Here is a 17,178-nt window from a genome sequence, read left to right as displayed (position 1 = left end):
TCATCAAATTCTTGGTGACAGTCTTATCATACAGTATTGAGACATCATCCAGAGCAGCGAGTCTTTACTGAAAGGATGTTTACTCCTTTCCTTCGGAGCAGATCAGGGGTTTACGAGACTAGTTTTTTTTTCTCCTAGGTGGCACTGATTTGTGGTCTCCATCAAGATTGTGGTTCAAATTTAGCTCACAGGAATAGTTTTGGGAACAGAGGGGAGAGTCAGAGGTCAGGTTAGGGTTTTAGAGACGGTGAAGTGGGGGAGTTAGGTCTCCAGTTAAAGTCCAGGAACAGGGACGCAGAGGAGTTAGAGATTAGGGCTCTGCTCTGTGCTGAAAGTCCGGTGAAGTGGAGGGGTGATGAAGGACATCTGCAGTCCAACCTCCGCTTGAAGACAATTCAAGCGGGGGCATGAGGGCCGGTCAGTCAGCACACCCGGAGGTCGGGGTCCTGTCATCATCTAGTCAGAGAGTCAATGCTGACGATCAGAGCCCAAAGACTAATCAGAAGTCCAGATGTCGAAAACCAATGGCCGAAGCCTGGAGACTGGAGGTCGGGTGGTAGAGACTGGATGTCTGTCCGTGTGTTTCGGTGGGGGGGAGGGGGTGGAGACCGCGTTTCAGTGGGGGGGGAGGGGGAGACCGCGTTTCAGTGGGGGGGAGGGGGAGACCGCGTTTCAGTGGGGGGGGAGGGGGAGACCGCGTTTCACTGGGGGGGAGACCGCGTTTCACTGAGGGGGGGTGGAAACTGGATACCTGTCTGTGTGTTTTGGTGGGAGGGAGAGTGGAAAGGACTTGTTTTGCCGTTGTGCTCTCTGTTCCTTGGCTGAGCATCGCAGGCGGGCTACGTTGGTGCCGGAATGTGTGGTGACACTCGCGGGCTGCCCCCAGCACAGCCTTAGGTTGCACTGGTGGTAAACTCAACGACATTTCACTGTATGCTTCGACATGCGTGGCAAACAAACATGAATCTGACTCCAAACCCCTGGAGCAGGAGGGTCGACTCAAGGAGAAAGGTTGGCTCATATGTGTGGAGTGTAGAGGAGGGACAGGGAGGCTGGATTAAGATGAGGGGTCGTATGGAGAGGGTGTTACTCTTCAAGGGTGAATCTAGACCCAGGGATTCATTGTTTTAAAAAGATAAGCTGCACTCTGTCACGACAGAGATGTGGTGACATGTATTCTCACCCACATTTTGGAACTCTGAACATACAAAATCACGACAGGCTTATAGAAGATGACAGCACACAATCTGTTCCCTAGGAATGGAGAACTGAAAAACAAGAGAACACATTTTAAGGAGAGAGGCAAGGGATTTAAAGGGCACCTGAGAGGGCAGGTTGTTCACACAAGGACTAGAGGGCATTAAGTTTAAGGAGAGAAGGGAAAGATTTAATAGAGACCCCGGGGTCAACTTTGCACCCAGAGGGAATGAACTACTGGTGGATGTGATTGAGTCAGGCACGTTAACAAAATTTGAAAGACATTTGGACAGGTACATGGATAGGAAAGGTTTAGAGGGTTATGGGCCAAAGCGGGCACATGGGACTAGCTCAGGTGGGACTCTTGGTCGGCATAGACTATTTGGGCCGAATGGCCTGTTTCTGAACTGTGTGTCCCTTGACAGGAGGGTAGAGTGTCTTCCGTTGCATTTGAGGCAGTCATAGAATACGACAGCACATAAACATTCCCAGTCCATGCCCGTTCAATCTTCTGTCTAGTCCCACTTATCTGTACCCAGGCTATATCCCTCCATACCTCCCTCATCCACACCTATCCCGACTTTTCCCTCTTCCACACTTGCACTCAGAGTGAAGAAGTTCCCACTCAGATTCCCCTGAAATATTTCACCTTTCACTCACGCTTACAACCTCCAGTTCTCATCTCACCAAACCCACCCATCTTCGGAAAGGTAGGTGGTATTGAGGAAGCAGAAGGGCTTGGACACATTAGGAGGATGGGCAAAGAAGTGGCAGGTGGAATACCGTGTACAGTCATGCCCTTTGGTAGAAGGAACAAAGGCATAGACTATTTTCTAAATGGGCAGCGAATTCGGAAACCAGAGGTGCAAAAGGACTAGGGAGTCTTCATGCAGGATTCCCTAAAGATTAACTTGCAGGTTGAGATGGTGGAAAGGAAGCCAAATGCAATGTTAGCGTTCATCTTCAGAGGGCGGAATATAAAAGCAAGGATGTAACGCTGAGGATTTAAGGCACTGGTCGGACCACAGTTGGAAAATTGCACTGGGGACTGGCATTGTCTGGCATTGGGGACAGTCCAGTGGAGGTTCACAAGAATGATTCTGGGAAGTAATGAGGAGCACTTGATGGCTCTGGGCCTGTACACACTGGAGTTTAGCAGAATGAGGGGGGATCTCGCTGGAATCTACTGAATGTTGAAAGGCCAAGATAGTGTAGATGTAGAGAAGTTTCCAAGAGTGAGAGGATCTATGTCCAGAGGGCACAACCTCAGAATAAAAGGACATGCCTTTAGAACAGAGATGAGGGGAAACTTCTTTAGCCAGAGGGTGGTGAATCTGTGGAATTCATTGCCACAGATGGCTGTGGAGGCCAAGTCATTGGGTATATTTAAAGTGACGTTGGTAAGTTCTTGATTAGTAAGAGTGTCAAAGGTTATACAGGCAGAAGGCAGGAGAATGAAAATGAGAGGGAAAATAAATTGAATGATAGAGCAGACTCAATGGGCCGAATGACCTAGTTCTGCTCCTATGTCTTATGGTCTTACCCTGTCTACAGCCCTAATAATGCATGGATGTGAGAGTCAGATACATCACCGTCTCCATAAGACATGGGAGAGTTGGACCATTTGTCCCATTGAGTCTGCCGCACAATCTCACTGATTAATGATTCATGGAGAGGACAGAGTGATGCCAAGGGGAATGTTTTCCCCTGGAGAGTAGGAGCTAGAACACAGTCCCTGACAAGGGGTGGGGACGACAGAGAGACCCTCACCACACTGAACTAGTAACACCAGGTGCAAGAGAAGGGTGAGCGTAGATGGGTCAGCAGGGACACGATGGGCCAAAGGGACGCCTTGAGGTTGCTGCTCTGGGACAGCCGAAATCTCGAGCCCCACACTTCTAATCCTCCCAGCCTCCCGTTACTCACCGACAACTAAACAAGTCACTGCAGCTGCGGCAGCCAGGAGACAGACGGTTGTCACAGCGACGATGATTGCCTTCTTGGCCGGATGGGAAGGGCCCTGCTGTTTCTTGGGTCCTGACTGGACACCATCTGGGGACAAGATAAGGGACTCCTGGTTAAACTGTTAGTCCATTCCCTCCCCAACTCACAGACTCAACGTGCGACCCTTCCCAATTCCCCTCCCTCCACTCCCAAATCGGTTAACCCTAACCCTGACGGACGTTCCAGACGGGGAGGCCACCAGGAACCATGGTTTGCCCACCCTCTTCCTGCAACAGACAGATGCAGAACAGGCTGAGAACAGTCCTGTACAGCAAACAATCCCTTCCACATCCCAATACATCACGGCTTGGTACGGAAACTGCTCTGTCTGTGACCGCAAGAAACTGCAGGGAGTTGTAGACATCACAGAAATCAGCCTCCCCTCCATGGACTCTGTAGAACAGCTGGCTAATCAAATACACCTCCCATCAATAGACAATAGGTGCAGGAGTAGACCATTCGGCCCTTCGAGCCAGCACCGCCATTCACTGTGATCATGGCTGATCATCCACAATCAGTACCCCCTTCCTGCCTTCTCCCCATATCCCTTAACTCCACTATCATTAAGAGCTCCATCTAACTCTTCCTTGAAACATCCAGAGAATTGGCCTCCACTGCCTTCTGAGGCAAGGCATTCCACAGATCCACAACTCTCTGGGTGAAAAAGTTTTTCCTCAACTCCATTCTAAATGGCCTACCCCTTATTCTCAAACTGTGGCCTCTGGTTCTGGACTCCCCCAACATCGTGAACATGTTTCCTGTCTCTAGCATTTCCAATCCCTTAATAATCTCATATGTTTCAATCAGATCCCCTCTCATCCTTCTAAATTCCAGTGTATACAAGCCCAGTCGCTCCAATCTTTCAAGATATGACAGTCCCGCCATCCCGGGAATTAACCTCGTGAATAGCAAGAATGTCCTTCCTCAAATTTGGAGACCAAAACTGCACACAGTACTCCAGGTGTGGTCTCACCAGGGCCCTGTACAGCTGCAGAAGGACCTCTTTGCTCTTATACTCAATTCCCCTTGTTATGAAGGCCAGCATGCCATTAGCTTTCTTCACTGCCTGCTGTACCTGCATGCTTACTTTCAGTGACTGATGAACAAGGACACCTAGATCTCGTTGTACTCCCCTTTTCCTAACTTGACACCATTCAGATAGTAACCTGCCTTCCTGTTCTTGCCACCAAAGTGGATAACCTCACACTTATCCACATTAAACTGCATCTGCCCACTCACACAGCCTGTCCAAGTCATCTTGCATTCTCATAACATCCTCCTCACATTTCACATTGCCACCCAGCTTTGTGTCATCTGCAAATTTACTAATGTTACTTCTAATCCCTTCATCTAAATCATTAATGTATACAGGTGTCCCCCATTTTTCGAACGTTCGCTTTATGAAACCTCACTGTTATGAAAGGCTTACATTAGTTACCTGTTTTCGCTAACAGAAGGTGTTTTCACTGTTACGAAAAAAGCAGCGCGTGAAAAAAGGCAGCCGCGATAAAAGGCAGCGCGCACCCCGGGCAGCCGCTCTCCTCCCCCGGAACGGCATTCTCGCCGCCATTGCTTAAACACGTGCCTGTGAGCAGCCGTTTGCAAGATGAGTTCAAAGGTATCGGAAAAGCCTGAAAGAGCTCGTAAGGGTGTTACACAGCGTAAAACTAGACATAATTAAGCATTTCGATCGTGGTGAACCAAGTAAGAATAAAGTGAGTTTGGCTTGTGGAAGTTGATGAAGATGATGTTGAAGAGGTTTTGGCATCCCATGACCAAGAACTGATAGATGAAGAGCTGATGCAATTGGAAGAGGAAGGGATAACAATCAAAACCGAATGCAGTAGCGAACAGACCGAAAGTGAAGTCGTCCAGGAACTGAACGTAAAGCAACTGCGTGAGATTTTCGCTGCAATGATAAAGTACGACTTTAATTTTGAAAGGGTACGTCAGTTTAGGGCATATTTGCAAGATGGTTTATAAAGAACTGTATGATAGAAAAATGCACGAGTCTAGCAGTCAAGCATACTGTCGTTTTTCAAGCCTTCCACATCAGCCACAGCAGACAATGAACCTCGACCTTCGACATCGAGGCAGGCAGACATAGAAGATGACCTGCCTGCCCTGATCGACGATAAGATGACACCCCCGTGGTCCCGACCTCCGGGCCGCCGACAGATACCGATTCGCAGAGAATGCAGCGGTAGCCAGGAGGCACCCAGCATGTCTTTAAGAAAAAAGCTGAAATAAACAAGTTAATTAATTAGGTGCCGCCCAGCACGTAAATGTCAGCCCAGATCAGAAGCAATTACCGATTTCACTTGCTCTGTGTAATCAGCAATTGCCTCTGATGTGGGCCGACATTTACATGCCAGGCGGCACCTAATTAACTAGCTTGTTTATTTTGGCTTTTTTCTTAAAGATGTGCTGGGTGCGTCCCGGCTACCGCTGTACCCCTGCGTGCTTCGCGGATCGGTATCAGTTCGCTGCCTGGAGGGTGGGGGCCACTGCACCACCCCAACCTCCAATGACTCAACCTAACATACCATCATCAGTGTGCTCTGCACTGACTTCTCGATTCCGGTAAGTGATACTACACTGTACATACATTATTTCTACTTTATATCGGCTATATGACTACAGACTGGTGGCATTGACCTCCCACATCATGAAGACCCTGGCATTGTTCTGCAGTTGCTCTGGCCTATGGTCAGGCCACACTTAGATCCCCTCCAGTTCGCCTACCAGCCCTGACTAGGAGTTGAGGATGCCATCATCTACCTGCTGAACTGTGTCTACACCCACCTGGACAAGCCAGCGAGCACTGTGAGGGTCATGTTTTTTGACTTCTCCAGTGCGTTCAACACCATCCGCCCTGCTCTGCTGGGGGAGAAGCTGACAGCGATGCAGGTGGATGCGTCCCTGGTATCATGGATTCTTGATTACCTGACTGGCAGACCACAGTACGTGTGCTTGCAACACTGTGTGTCCGACAGAGTAATCAGTAGCACTGGGGCTCCACAGGGGACTGTCTTGTCTCCCTTTCTCTTCACCATTTACACCTCGGACTTCAACTACTGCACAGAGTCTTGTCATCTTCAGAAGTTTTCAGATGACTCTGCCATAGTTGGATGCATCAGCAAGGGAGATGAGGCTGAGTACAGGGCTATGGTAGGAAACTTTGTCACATGGTGTGAGCAGAATTGTCTGCAGCTTAATGTGAAAAAGACTAAGGAGCTGGTGGTAGACCTGAGGAGAGCTAAGGTACCAGTGACCCCTGTTTCCATCCAGGGGGTCAGTGTGGACATGGTGGAGGATTACAAATACTTGGGGATACGAATTGACAATAAACTGGACTGGTCTAAGAACACTGAGGCTGTCTATAAGAAGGGTCAGAGCCGTCTCTATTTCCTGAGGAGACTGAGGTCCTTTAACATCTGCTGGACGATGTTCTACGAGTCTGTGGTGGCCAGTGCTATCATGTTTGCTGTTGTGTGCTGGGGCAGCAGGCTGAGGGTAGCAGACACCAACAGAATCAACAAACTCATTCGTAAGGCCAGTGATGTTGTAGGGATGGATCTGGACTCTCTCACAGTGGTGTCTGAAAAGAGGATGCTGTCCAAGTTGCATGCCATCTTGGACAATGTCTCCCATCCACTGCATAATGTACTGGGTGGGCACAGGAGTACATTCAGCCAGAGACTCATTCCACCGAGATGTAACACAGAGCGTCATAGGAAGTCATTCCTGCCTGTGGCCATCAAACTTTACAACTCCTCCCTTGGAGGGTCAGACACCCTGAGCCAATAGGCTGGTCCTGGACTTATTTCATAATTTACTGGCATAATTTACATATTACTATTTAACTATTTATGGTTCTATTACTATTATTTATGGTGCAACTGTAACAAAAACCAATTTCCCCCGGGATCAATAAAGTATGACTATGACTATGTATTTTCACGTGTTATTTGGTATGATTTGGCAGCTTCATAGCTTAAACGTTACTGGAGAGAGTGTTTCTGCCAACAGCACTTGCGTGAGATTTTTGCTACGGAGAACAGTGCAGACAATCGTGGTAAGAAGTATTTCTAATTTATATAAGCTGTGTACTTATCATATTATTCCTGCTTTCACTATATGTTACTGTTATTTTAGGTTTAATGTGTTATTTGGCATGGTTTGGTAGGTCATTTTTGGGTCTGCGAACGCTCACAAATTTTTCCCATATAAATAAATGGTAATTGCTTCTTCGCTTTACGATGTTCTGGCTTACGAATCGTTTCATAGGAACGCTCTACCTTCGGATGGCAGGGGAAACCTGTATTGTAAACAGCTGCGGTCCCAGCACCAAGCCTTGCAGTACCCCACTAGTCACTGCCTACCATTCCGAAAGGGACCCGTTAATCCCCACTCTTTGTTTCCTGTCTGCCAACCAATTTTCAATCCATGTCAGTACCCTACCCCCAATACCATGTGCTCTAATTTTGCCCACTAATCTCCTACGTGGGACCTTATCAAAGGCTTTCTGAAAGTCCAGGTACACTACATCCACTGGCTCTCCCTTGTCCATTTTCATAGTTACATCCTCAAAAAATTCCAAAAGATTAGTCAAGCATGATTTCCCCTTCATAAATCCATCCCAAACATTCTCTCTTCTTCAGTCTCCCATCGGGCAGAAAATACAAAAGCCCGAAAGCACGTAGGACCAGGCTCAAGGACAGTTCCAGCCCACAGTTACAGGACTACTGAACTGTTCCCTGGTACAATAACATGGGCTCTTGACCTCACAATCTACCTCATTGTGGCTCTGACACATTATTCCCCTGCACTGCACTCCCTCTGTAACTGCGACACTTTATTCTGCATCCTGTTATTGTTTTCCCCCTTGTACGACCTCAGTGTTCTGTTATGATGAAATAATCTGTGTGGACAACATGCAAAAGTTCTTCCCTGTACCTCGGTACGTGTTACAATAATAAATGAATGCAAGTCACTGTGCTGAACGCATTGCCAAATTAAACAAACCCCTTCTCGCTGCTCATGGTCCACCTCCCTGCACACTCAAACAGCCTCTTAAACACCTCTATTGTATCTGCCTCCACCACCACAACCCTGCACATTCCAGCCACCACCACTCTCCACGTAAAACAAACTTGCCCTGCACATCTTTGAACTTCCCCCCTCACCTAAAACCGTGCCCCGGGGAGAAAGATACCGACCGACTATTCTGTCTGTGACTCTAATCATCGTGCAGACTGGGAGGTGATAGGTGGCAGAGGAAAAGGGCTGAAGGAGGAATCGGACAGGAGAGGACAGTGGATCACGGGAGAAAGGGAAGGAGGAGGGGAACCGGAGGGAGGGGAGAGGCAGATGAGGAGAAGGGGCAAGTGGGGAACCAGAGCGGGGAATGGAAGGGGAGAGAAAAGGGAGAGGGGACAAACTACCAGAAGAGAAATCAGGTTAGAGGCTACCCAGATAGAATAGAATACCGTGCATTGCTCCTCCAGCCTGCGTCTGGTCTCACTGTGGTAGAAGAGGAGGGCCATCAACGGGATGGGAATGGCAAGCTGATTCTGGGAAATCCCGTCTTTTCTGGCAGACGGAGTGAAAGGTACTTCATAAAGCTGACCCCCGCCCCTCCTCCCCAGTCTACGTCAGGTCTCACCGATGTGGGGAGGGGGAGGTTCGCAGACTCACAGGTGAAGGGTCACCTCACCTGGAAGGACTGCTTGGGGCTCTGAATGGTGGTGAGGGAGGAGGTGTAGGGGCAGATGTAGCACTTGTTCCGCTCGCAAGGATGAGTGCCAGGAGGGAGATCAGTGGGGAGGGACGAGTGGACGAGGGAGTCATGTGGAGACCGATCCCTGTGGAAACCGGGGGAGGGAAGGGAGGGGAAGCAGGAGGGAACAATGTGCTTAGTGGTAGGATTTCGTTACAGATGATGAAATTTACAGAGAATAATGTGCTGGATATTCTGTACTAGCTTTATACTCCCCTAATGCTGGGGATAAAGACTGTGACCATGTCTACACCCCTCATGGTTTTATCAAAGTTCAAAGCAAATTTATTATCAAAGTACATACATGTCACCTTATACAACCCAGAGATTCATTTTCTTGTGGGCGTACTAAATAAATCCATAATAGAGTAACAGGATCAATGACAGACCGCACCAACATGTGCAAAAGACAACAAACTGCAAACACAGAAAGAAATAATAAGCAATAAATGTTGGGAACATGAGATAAAGGGTCTTTGAAAGTGAGTTCTTAGGTTGTGTGAGCATTTCAATGATGGAGCGAGTGAAGTTACCCCCTTTGGTTCGGGAGTTTGATGGTTGAGGGGTGGTAACTGCTCTTGAACCTGGTGGTGTGAGTCCTGAGGCTCCTGTACCTTCTTCCTGATGGCAGCAGTGAGAAGAGAGCACGGCCTGGGTGGTGGGGGTCCCTGATCATGGATCTGCTTTCCTGCAGCAACATTTTGTGTAGGTGTGCTCAACGGCAAGGAGGACTTTATCTGTGATGGACTGGGCCAAATCTACTGGTTTTTGTGGGATCTTCTGTTCAAGGGCATTAGTGTTCCCATACCAGGCTGTGACGCAGCCAGTCAACTGCAAAGTTTTAGATGTCACGCTGTAACTCCAAAGGAAGTAGAGGCGCTGCCGTGCTTTCTTTGTAACTTCACCTCTGTGTTGGACCCAGGACAGGTCCCCCAAAATGATAACACCGAGGAACTCACCCTCTCCACCTCCGATCTTCTGACGAGGAATGGCTCATGGACTTCTGGTTTTTCTCCTGCAGAAGTCAATAATCAACTCCAAGGTCTCGCTGACATTGAGTGAAGTTGCTATGATACCACTCGGCCAGATTTTCAATCTCCCTCCTATACGCTGATCCGTCACCACTTTTGACTCGGCCAACAGCAGTAATGGTGCCAGAAAACCTAAATATGGCATTGGAGTTGTGCCGAGTCTTACAGTCATAAGTATGAAGCAGGGGCTAAGCACCCCGCCTTGTGGCGTACCTGGGCGGGTGGAGTTTGTGGAGATGTGGTTGCCAAACCGAACGGACTGGGGTCTGCAGGTGGGGAAATCGAGATTCCAATTACACAAGGTGGCATTCAGGCCAAGGTTGCAGAGCAGACCTGATGGGCCAAATGGCCTAATTCTGCTCCTATATCTCATGGTCTTGGCTTATTGATTAGTTTTGAGGGGATGATGGCATTAAACGCTGAGTTGTAGTCAATAAAGAGCATCCTAATGTCTACATCTTTGCTGCCCAGATGTTCCAGGGTTGAATGAAGAGCCATTGAGATGGCACCTGCTGTGGACCTGTTGCTTTGCAGGGCAAACTGGAGTGATTCAGGTTGTTTCTCTGGTTGGAGTTGATATGTTTCATCACCAACCTCTCAAAACACGTCATCACTGTGAATGCAAATGCTACTGGACGATAGTCATTGTGGCTGTAAGACTCTATCAGGTGTCCCTTTGCTCCAGGGGAAACTGTCCCAGCCTGTACAGTTTCAAGCCCTCCAGTCCTAGTAACATCCTGGTGAATCTCCCCTGCACCCTCTCCAGTTTAGCGACACCCTTACTGTAGCTGGGCGACTGGAACTGCACACAGTACTCCAAGTGCGGTCTCACCATTGTCTTGTACAGCTGTAAGCTGACGTCCCAACCCCTGTACTCAGTGTCCTAACTGATGAAGGCCAGCATACCAGACACCTTCATCACAGCCCTAACTATCTGTGTCCACTTTCAGTGAACCATGTAGCTGTACCCCAAGGTCCCTCTGTTCCGCAACACTCCACAGGGCCCTGTCGTTTACTGTGTACATCCTGCCCTGGTTTAACTTCCTAGTAACATCCTCATAAACTTTTCTTGCCCCCTCTGACCTTAAAGACAGGGTGGGGGTGTCTGCAAGCCCCCAGATCAGAGGGCTTGAACACATAAAACCCTTGCACCTGTGTGCTTGAAAAGATGGATGGACAGGGGGGTACTCAAATCATTTACCCCTTTGAGCCCCCTACCCTGTTCAACCTCAGCACCACTCCGTCACCCGCTCCCCGCTAAAGTTAACTCCGGAAAATGCCTGTCCAGAACTGCTCATCCCTCATTCTGAGGCCATCCCCCACCCCAAAGAAACACCCTCCCCACTTCAAATCCGGGAAGAAGTTGGCACGTTTCAGGGTTTATGAGGATGTCGCCGGGAAGTTAAACCAGAAAGGGGACTTTCCAGTGAACTGTACGGTCCTGGGGAGTGCTGTAAAACAGAGGGATCTCAGAGTACAGGAACACGGTTCTCTGAAAGAGGGACCATAGGTAGACAGAGCATTTGACAGGCTGGCCTTCATCAGTCAGGGCACTGAGTACAGGAGCTGGAACGTCATATTCTACCCTCTTGTCACGGGGCTCCATGTGGTTAGCACAAAGGTGATGGGCAGAATGGTTTCTTCCCATGTCAAGGAGCCACTCCCCAGTTCAAAATGTGCATAACGTTTTCCCTTACACACAGGACCCCTCTCCCCCCACCCACCCCAGTTCTAGATTCCACCTCAGTGGCCAGAGGTCCAGATAGAATTCAATCCAGTGACGCTCTCTGCCCACCCGCACAGCTCTCCCGAACCCCAGCAGGCACAAGCCCCATCATCCCACACGGATCAGAAGACCCCAGACAGTTCCTCTCTTCACGGACCTGCCCAGTATCGCCAGCAATTTCTGGTTTTATTTTGGATTTATCAGTGTCTGTGACTCTCTCATCTCCCCCTCCCCCAAACCTGATAGGACAATGCTCCCCATCGGCGATCCCTCTCCAAGACCTTCCCAGCACATTAACAACTTCTGTTTAATAAGGAGATTAGTGCTGAGACTGTAGTGGCACACAGTGTGAAGACAAGTCCTGCAGCCCATCCTGTCTCTGCCAGCTAATTGCATCTCTCTCTAAACCTTTCCTACCCACGTACCTGTCGAAGTGCCTTCTAAACTTTGTCAGTGTGTCTGCCTCAAACATAGCCTTTGGCAGCTCGTTCCATAGACCATCACCCTCTGGGTGGGAAAAAAAATCGCCCCTCTAAATTTCTCCCCTCTCCCCTTCAACCTCATGAAGACCCTAGCATCTTATCGTCCACCTGCACTGCACTCTCTCTACAACTGTAAGACATGATCTGTGTTCTGTTATTGCTTTCCCCTTGTCCCGTCTCAATGCTCCGGTGTAATCAAATGACTTGTATAGGTGTATGCAAATCAGATTTTCACTGTACATACACAACGATAATTAACCAATTTACCTAAACACTGCCATTTTAGACTCCCCTACCCTGTGACCATCCAGCTTGTCTGCACCCCTCATGGTTTTAAAACCTCTGTAAGGTCTCCCTCGGCCTCCTTCACTTCAGGGGAACAGTCCCAGCCTGCCCAGTCTCTCCTTGGAACTCAAGTCAATGATGCACCACAGGAAGCGTCCTACCCGGATACATCACGGCTTGGCACGGCAGCCGTTCCCACCGTGACCCCAAGAAACTGAGAGAGTCACGGTCACAGCTTGGCACATCACAGAAACCGGCCTCCGTCCATACTTCTTCCGGCTGCCAGCATAATCAAAGACCCCACCCACCCCAGACATTCTCTCTTCAATCCCCCCCCAATCAAGCAGAGGACACAAAGTTTGTATACATGTCCTACCAGACTCAAAAGGACAACTTTTATCCTTTGATCTGTTGTTTTGACTATTGAATGGTCCCCTAGTATGACAAATTGGACGCTTGACCTCACAATCTATTCGTTTTGATCTTGCCACTTATTGTCTACCTGCACTACACTTCCTCTGTTATCGTTTTATACTGCACTTCTTCCAAACACTAAGGAGTGAAATTATCTGCATAACTGGTATGCAAAACAATCCTTTCTACTGTACCTTGGTACATGTGACAATAAACTATTTTACCTAGTATTAGACACACACACCCCCAACCCTGGGAGGAAAAGAGTCTGAACATCCACCTTATCTGCACCCTTCATGAGGTTAAAAGCCTCATAAGGTCATCCCTTACCCTCCTTGGCTCGAGGAGAAAGCAGTCCCAAGCCTGTCCAGTTTCTCCGGTCCCGGTACCACCCCATGGGATAATTCTGTCACAGTGAACAAGCGTTGTCGCCATTGGCTCAACGGGCCTCTCTCCAGGAAAGGATGTGCCGTCCCCTCGAACCAGTCTCTCTCTGTCTCTCACACACAAATACCTGAGCCTCAGTCTACCCAGATGACGATGCAGGTATCTGTTGCACAATCTCGAACAAAGGAAGTCCTTCTTAGGGGGAAAAAAATGCCTGGAGGTTTGCGTATTCTCAATTAACACACACGATTTCGTAAAAATCCACTTTTACAGATATCCGAGTGAGTTTAAACGGGCAAGTTCTGTCCACGCTATCCTTTCCTTAGATAAAAACAGTACATCTACTTTTTTAAAAAAAAGTTTTTCAAAAACCTTATTGAAAACTTACTTTCCAAACTTGGCATTGCTCCTTTAACAATGAGCTGGTCTGATCTGCAAAAGAGACGGAAATGCTCAAGAATTCTGCTTTGGCGAAAGAGAAGGCTAAAATAAATTATTAGCCCGCTAACAGGGCGGTTTACAAAGAACAACAACAGCAGCATTTTTTTCGAACTCCAACGTGTTTAGTTCACAGGAGAAAATAGAGGAGAGAAGTACTCTACCTTAATCCCAGGTTAGCGCAAAACTTTCCCCCCAAACTTCTTAGTTGAGCTGGCAAATTTCTTTCAAAAATATCTAAGCTGTTTTGAGACGAATGCCAAGAGAAAATTCACCTGAATGTGCCAAGCTAATTCACATCGCAACCCTCCATCACTCACCTGCCTCGCACAGAGCCGCACTTGGGAAAGTCGAGCGACCAACCAAAAGTCAAGCTCCACACACCTCACCACACGCAAGGCCGCTCTTAAAGGAGCCACGCACCCTGCTTTCTTGCGGGTCTTCTCTCGCCGGAAGATAGAGTGTTCAGACTGTGAACGTGAAGGACACTAACTCTTCCGTGTTTGAACTTTGGATTTAATAAAGCATAGAGCCCAGTATATAGGAGGGCCTGCTGGTGGTGTGGTGGCGTCAGCACTGGCCTTCTAGGTGGATGTTCCCAAGTTCAAAACCAGCCAGGTCCCAAACTGGGCAACTCCAGTATCTGCCTGGAAGAAAGGACCATGAGGTCACGAAGGACTTGACTAAATAACTCAAGAACATCAACACAACTTTCTCCCCACCCAACTCTTTTACCTCTTTTAAAGGTGCTGACCTTTTAACCTACTCCAGAAATTCAAAGTACATTTGTTATCAAAGTATGAATATGTTACCACATTAACTTTCTTGTGGGCATTCACAGTAGAAGCAGAACCAATGAAACCCTTTACACAAAGGCTGACAACCAACCAATGTGCAAAAGATGACAAACTGAAAATACAAGAAATAAATGTGCCGGTCGTGCATGCAGCCTGGTACAGCCGTTCTGATCTATTCTTATTTTCTTCTTCTTACTTTCTAATTTACGTTATTTTTGTATTTTTTTCTCACAGTAACACATTGAAGCTGCACCCTCTCTAACATGCTGGTAGAGAGAGTTTTATTTGGGTTTTCTTTAGGGCTGGAAATGGTTACATCCCGATACGTGGGACAGAAGCAAGGTCGCATTGTGTATTCCACGGACCAGCAAATACTGGCCGGTTTAGCGAACAGAACGGCGGACACCCCGGCTGAAATCCGGAGGAAAACACACGGAGGATGCAGAGGGGGATCACAAAGCTGAGGAAAGAGGACCGGGTTGAGACAACAGAGACTTTTGGAGAAGAGGAGATCAGTGGGTAATACCGTTCCGGCTGACTGGAAGTGCACTGAGAGCGATAAGCGTAAAGGAGTTGGGTGCTTAATGCTCTGCTTAACAACGGATGGTGCAATCCGGGGCATATTACGATCGAGGAACATGTTTGCAGACTGGATATTGAACTTTTTACTGTTGGACTTCGGCCACATTCCACCGTGATACAACACTTGGCGGCACGGGAGGTCGTTCCTGCCTGTGGCCATCGAACGTGCAGCTCCTCCCTTGGAGGGTCAGACACCCTGAGCCAATAGACTGGTCCTGGACTGATTTTCCATCTGGCATAGTTTGCATTTTGTTGTTTGATTGTTGGGGGTTTTTGTGTTGCTATATTTATGCTCTATTCTTGGTTGGTGTGGCTGTAACGAAACCAAATTTCCCTCGGGATTAATAAAGTATATCTATCTATCTACCTATCTATCTATCTATATTGAGAACATGAGATGGAGGGTCCTTGAAAGTGAATCCATGGGTTGTGGATTCAGTTCAGTATTTTGAGAGAGTGAAGTTATCCATGATGGTTCAGGAACCTGGTGGTGGTAGGGTCATATTCTGGTGGTGTGGGACCTAAGGCTTCCTGGTGGTAGCAATGAGAGGAGAGCATGGTCTAACTGGTGGGGCTCCTTGATGATGGCTGCTGCTTTCCTGTGAGAGCTCTGGTAAAAAAAGGAAATCAAATCATTAGTAAGAGGTGGCGTAGGGTCAGAAAGTGTTGAATCATTGTGGATAGAGCTAAGGAATTGCAAAGGTAAACAGACCTCCAAACAGTAGTAAGGATGTAGCCTACAAATTACAATGGGAGATAGGAAATGCACGCCAAAAGGGCAATGTTATAATAGTCATGGAGGACTTCAATATGCAGGTAGATTGGGAAAATTGGGTTGATACTGGATCACAGGACGGGGAATTACTAGAGTGCCTACGAAATGGCTTTTTAGAGCAGCTGCCGGTTGGGCCCTCCAGAGGATCAGCTGTTCTGGATTGGGTGTGGTGTGATGAACCAGAATTGATTAGAGACCTTAAAGTAAAAGAACCCTAAGGGGCAAGTGACCATAATATGATCAAATTCGCCCTGAAATTCGAGAAGGAGAAGCTAAAGTCAGGTATGTTGGTATTAAAGTGAAGAAAAGGGAATTACAGAGACACGAAAGAGGAGCTGGCAAGAATTGATTGGAAAAGAACACTGGCAGGGATGATGGCAGAGCAGAAATGGATGGAATTTATGGAAACAATTCGGAAGACACAGGATTTATACATCCCAAAAGGGAAGAAGTATCCTAAAGGCAAGATGACATAACTGTGACTAGCAAGAGAAGTCAAAGCCAACATGAAAGCCAAAGAGAGGGCATATAATAGAGCAAAAGTTAGTGGACAGTTGGAGTTTTGGGAAACTTTTAAAAGCTAACAGAAGGCAACTAAAAAAGTCATTAAGAAGGTAAAGATGGAATACAAAAGTAAGCTAGACAATAGCATACCAGGTACATAAAGTGTAAAAGAGGTGAGTGGATATCGGACAGCAGAAAATGTTGCTGGAGAGGTAGTAATGGGGGACAATGAAATGGCGAATAAACTGAATAAGTATTTTGCATCAATCTTCACAGTGGAAGACACTAGCAGTATGGTGAAAGTTCCAGGTGTCAGGGGCCATGAGGTGTGTGAAGTTACCATAACAAGAGAGAAGTTTCTTGGGAAACTGAAAGGTCTGAAGGTGGATGAATCACATGGATCAGATGGTGTACACTCCAGGGTTCTGAAAGAAATGGCTAAAGAAATTGTGGGGGCATCAGTTTTCAAGAATCACTGGATTCTGGAATGGTTCCAGAAGACTGGAAAATTGCAAATGTCACTCCAGTGATCTGAAGAAGTAGAGAGGCTACAGAAGGGCTTATACAGATTGGGAGAATGGGCAAAGAAATGGCAGATGGAATACAGTGTCAGGAAGTGTATGGTCATGCACTTTGGTAGAAGAAATGAAAGGGTTGAATATTTTCTAAATGGTCAGTTAGTCTGACTTTAGTGGTTGGGAAGATGTTGGAGTCGATTATTAAGGATGGGGTCTCCGGGTACTTGGAAACACATAATAAAATAGGCCTCATAGT

At 47.6% G+C, this 17,178-nt stretch overlaps 1 protein-coding gene across 5 annotated transcripts in view; it reads right to left on the bottom strand.

Moving 5' to 3' along the window:
• hpn (hepsin) overlaps positions 1-14,189 on the bottom strand; it is a 79,404-nt gene extending 65,215 nt beyond the window's left edge. The window contains exons 1-3 of one of the 5 annotated variants that reach the window (XM_063038943.1): positions 14,067-14,189; positions 13,697-13,740; positions 3,124-3,249 (exon numbers count right to left, since the gene is read on the bottom strand). In XM_063038943.1, the coding sequence (XP_062895013.1) occupies positions 3,124-3,249; positions 13,697-13,712 (142 nt within the window). In that variant the 5' untranslated portion in view covers positions 13,713-13,740; positions 14,067-14,189. The other 4 variants (XM_063038942.1, XM_063038944.1, XM_063038941.1 and 1 more) reach the window with 4 other exon arrangements.
• Positions 14,190-17,178: the final 2,989 nt, after the last annotated feature.

Source organism: Mobula hypostoma, assembly GCF_963921235.1.
Source record: "Mobula hypostoma chromosome 8 unlocalized genomic scaffold, sMobHyp1.1 SUPER_8_unloc_1, whole genome shotgun sequence".
NCBI lineage: Eukaryota > Metazoa > Chordata > Chondrichthyes > Myliobatiformes > Myliobatidae > Mobula > Mobula hypostoma.
The sequence above is the reverse complement of the archived record's forward strand: the minus strand, read 5'-3'. Positions and strand labels throughout refer to the sequence as shown.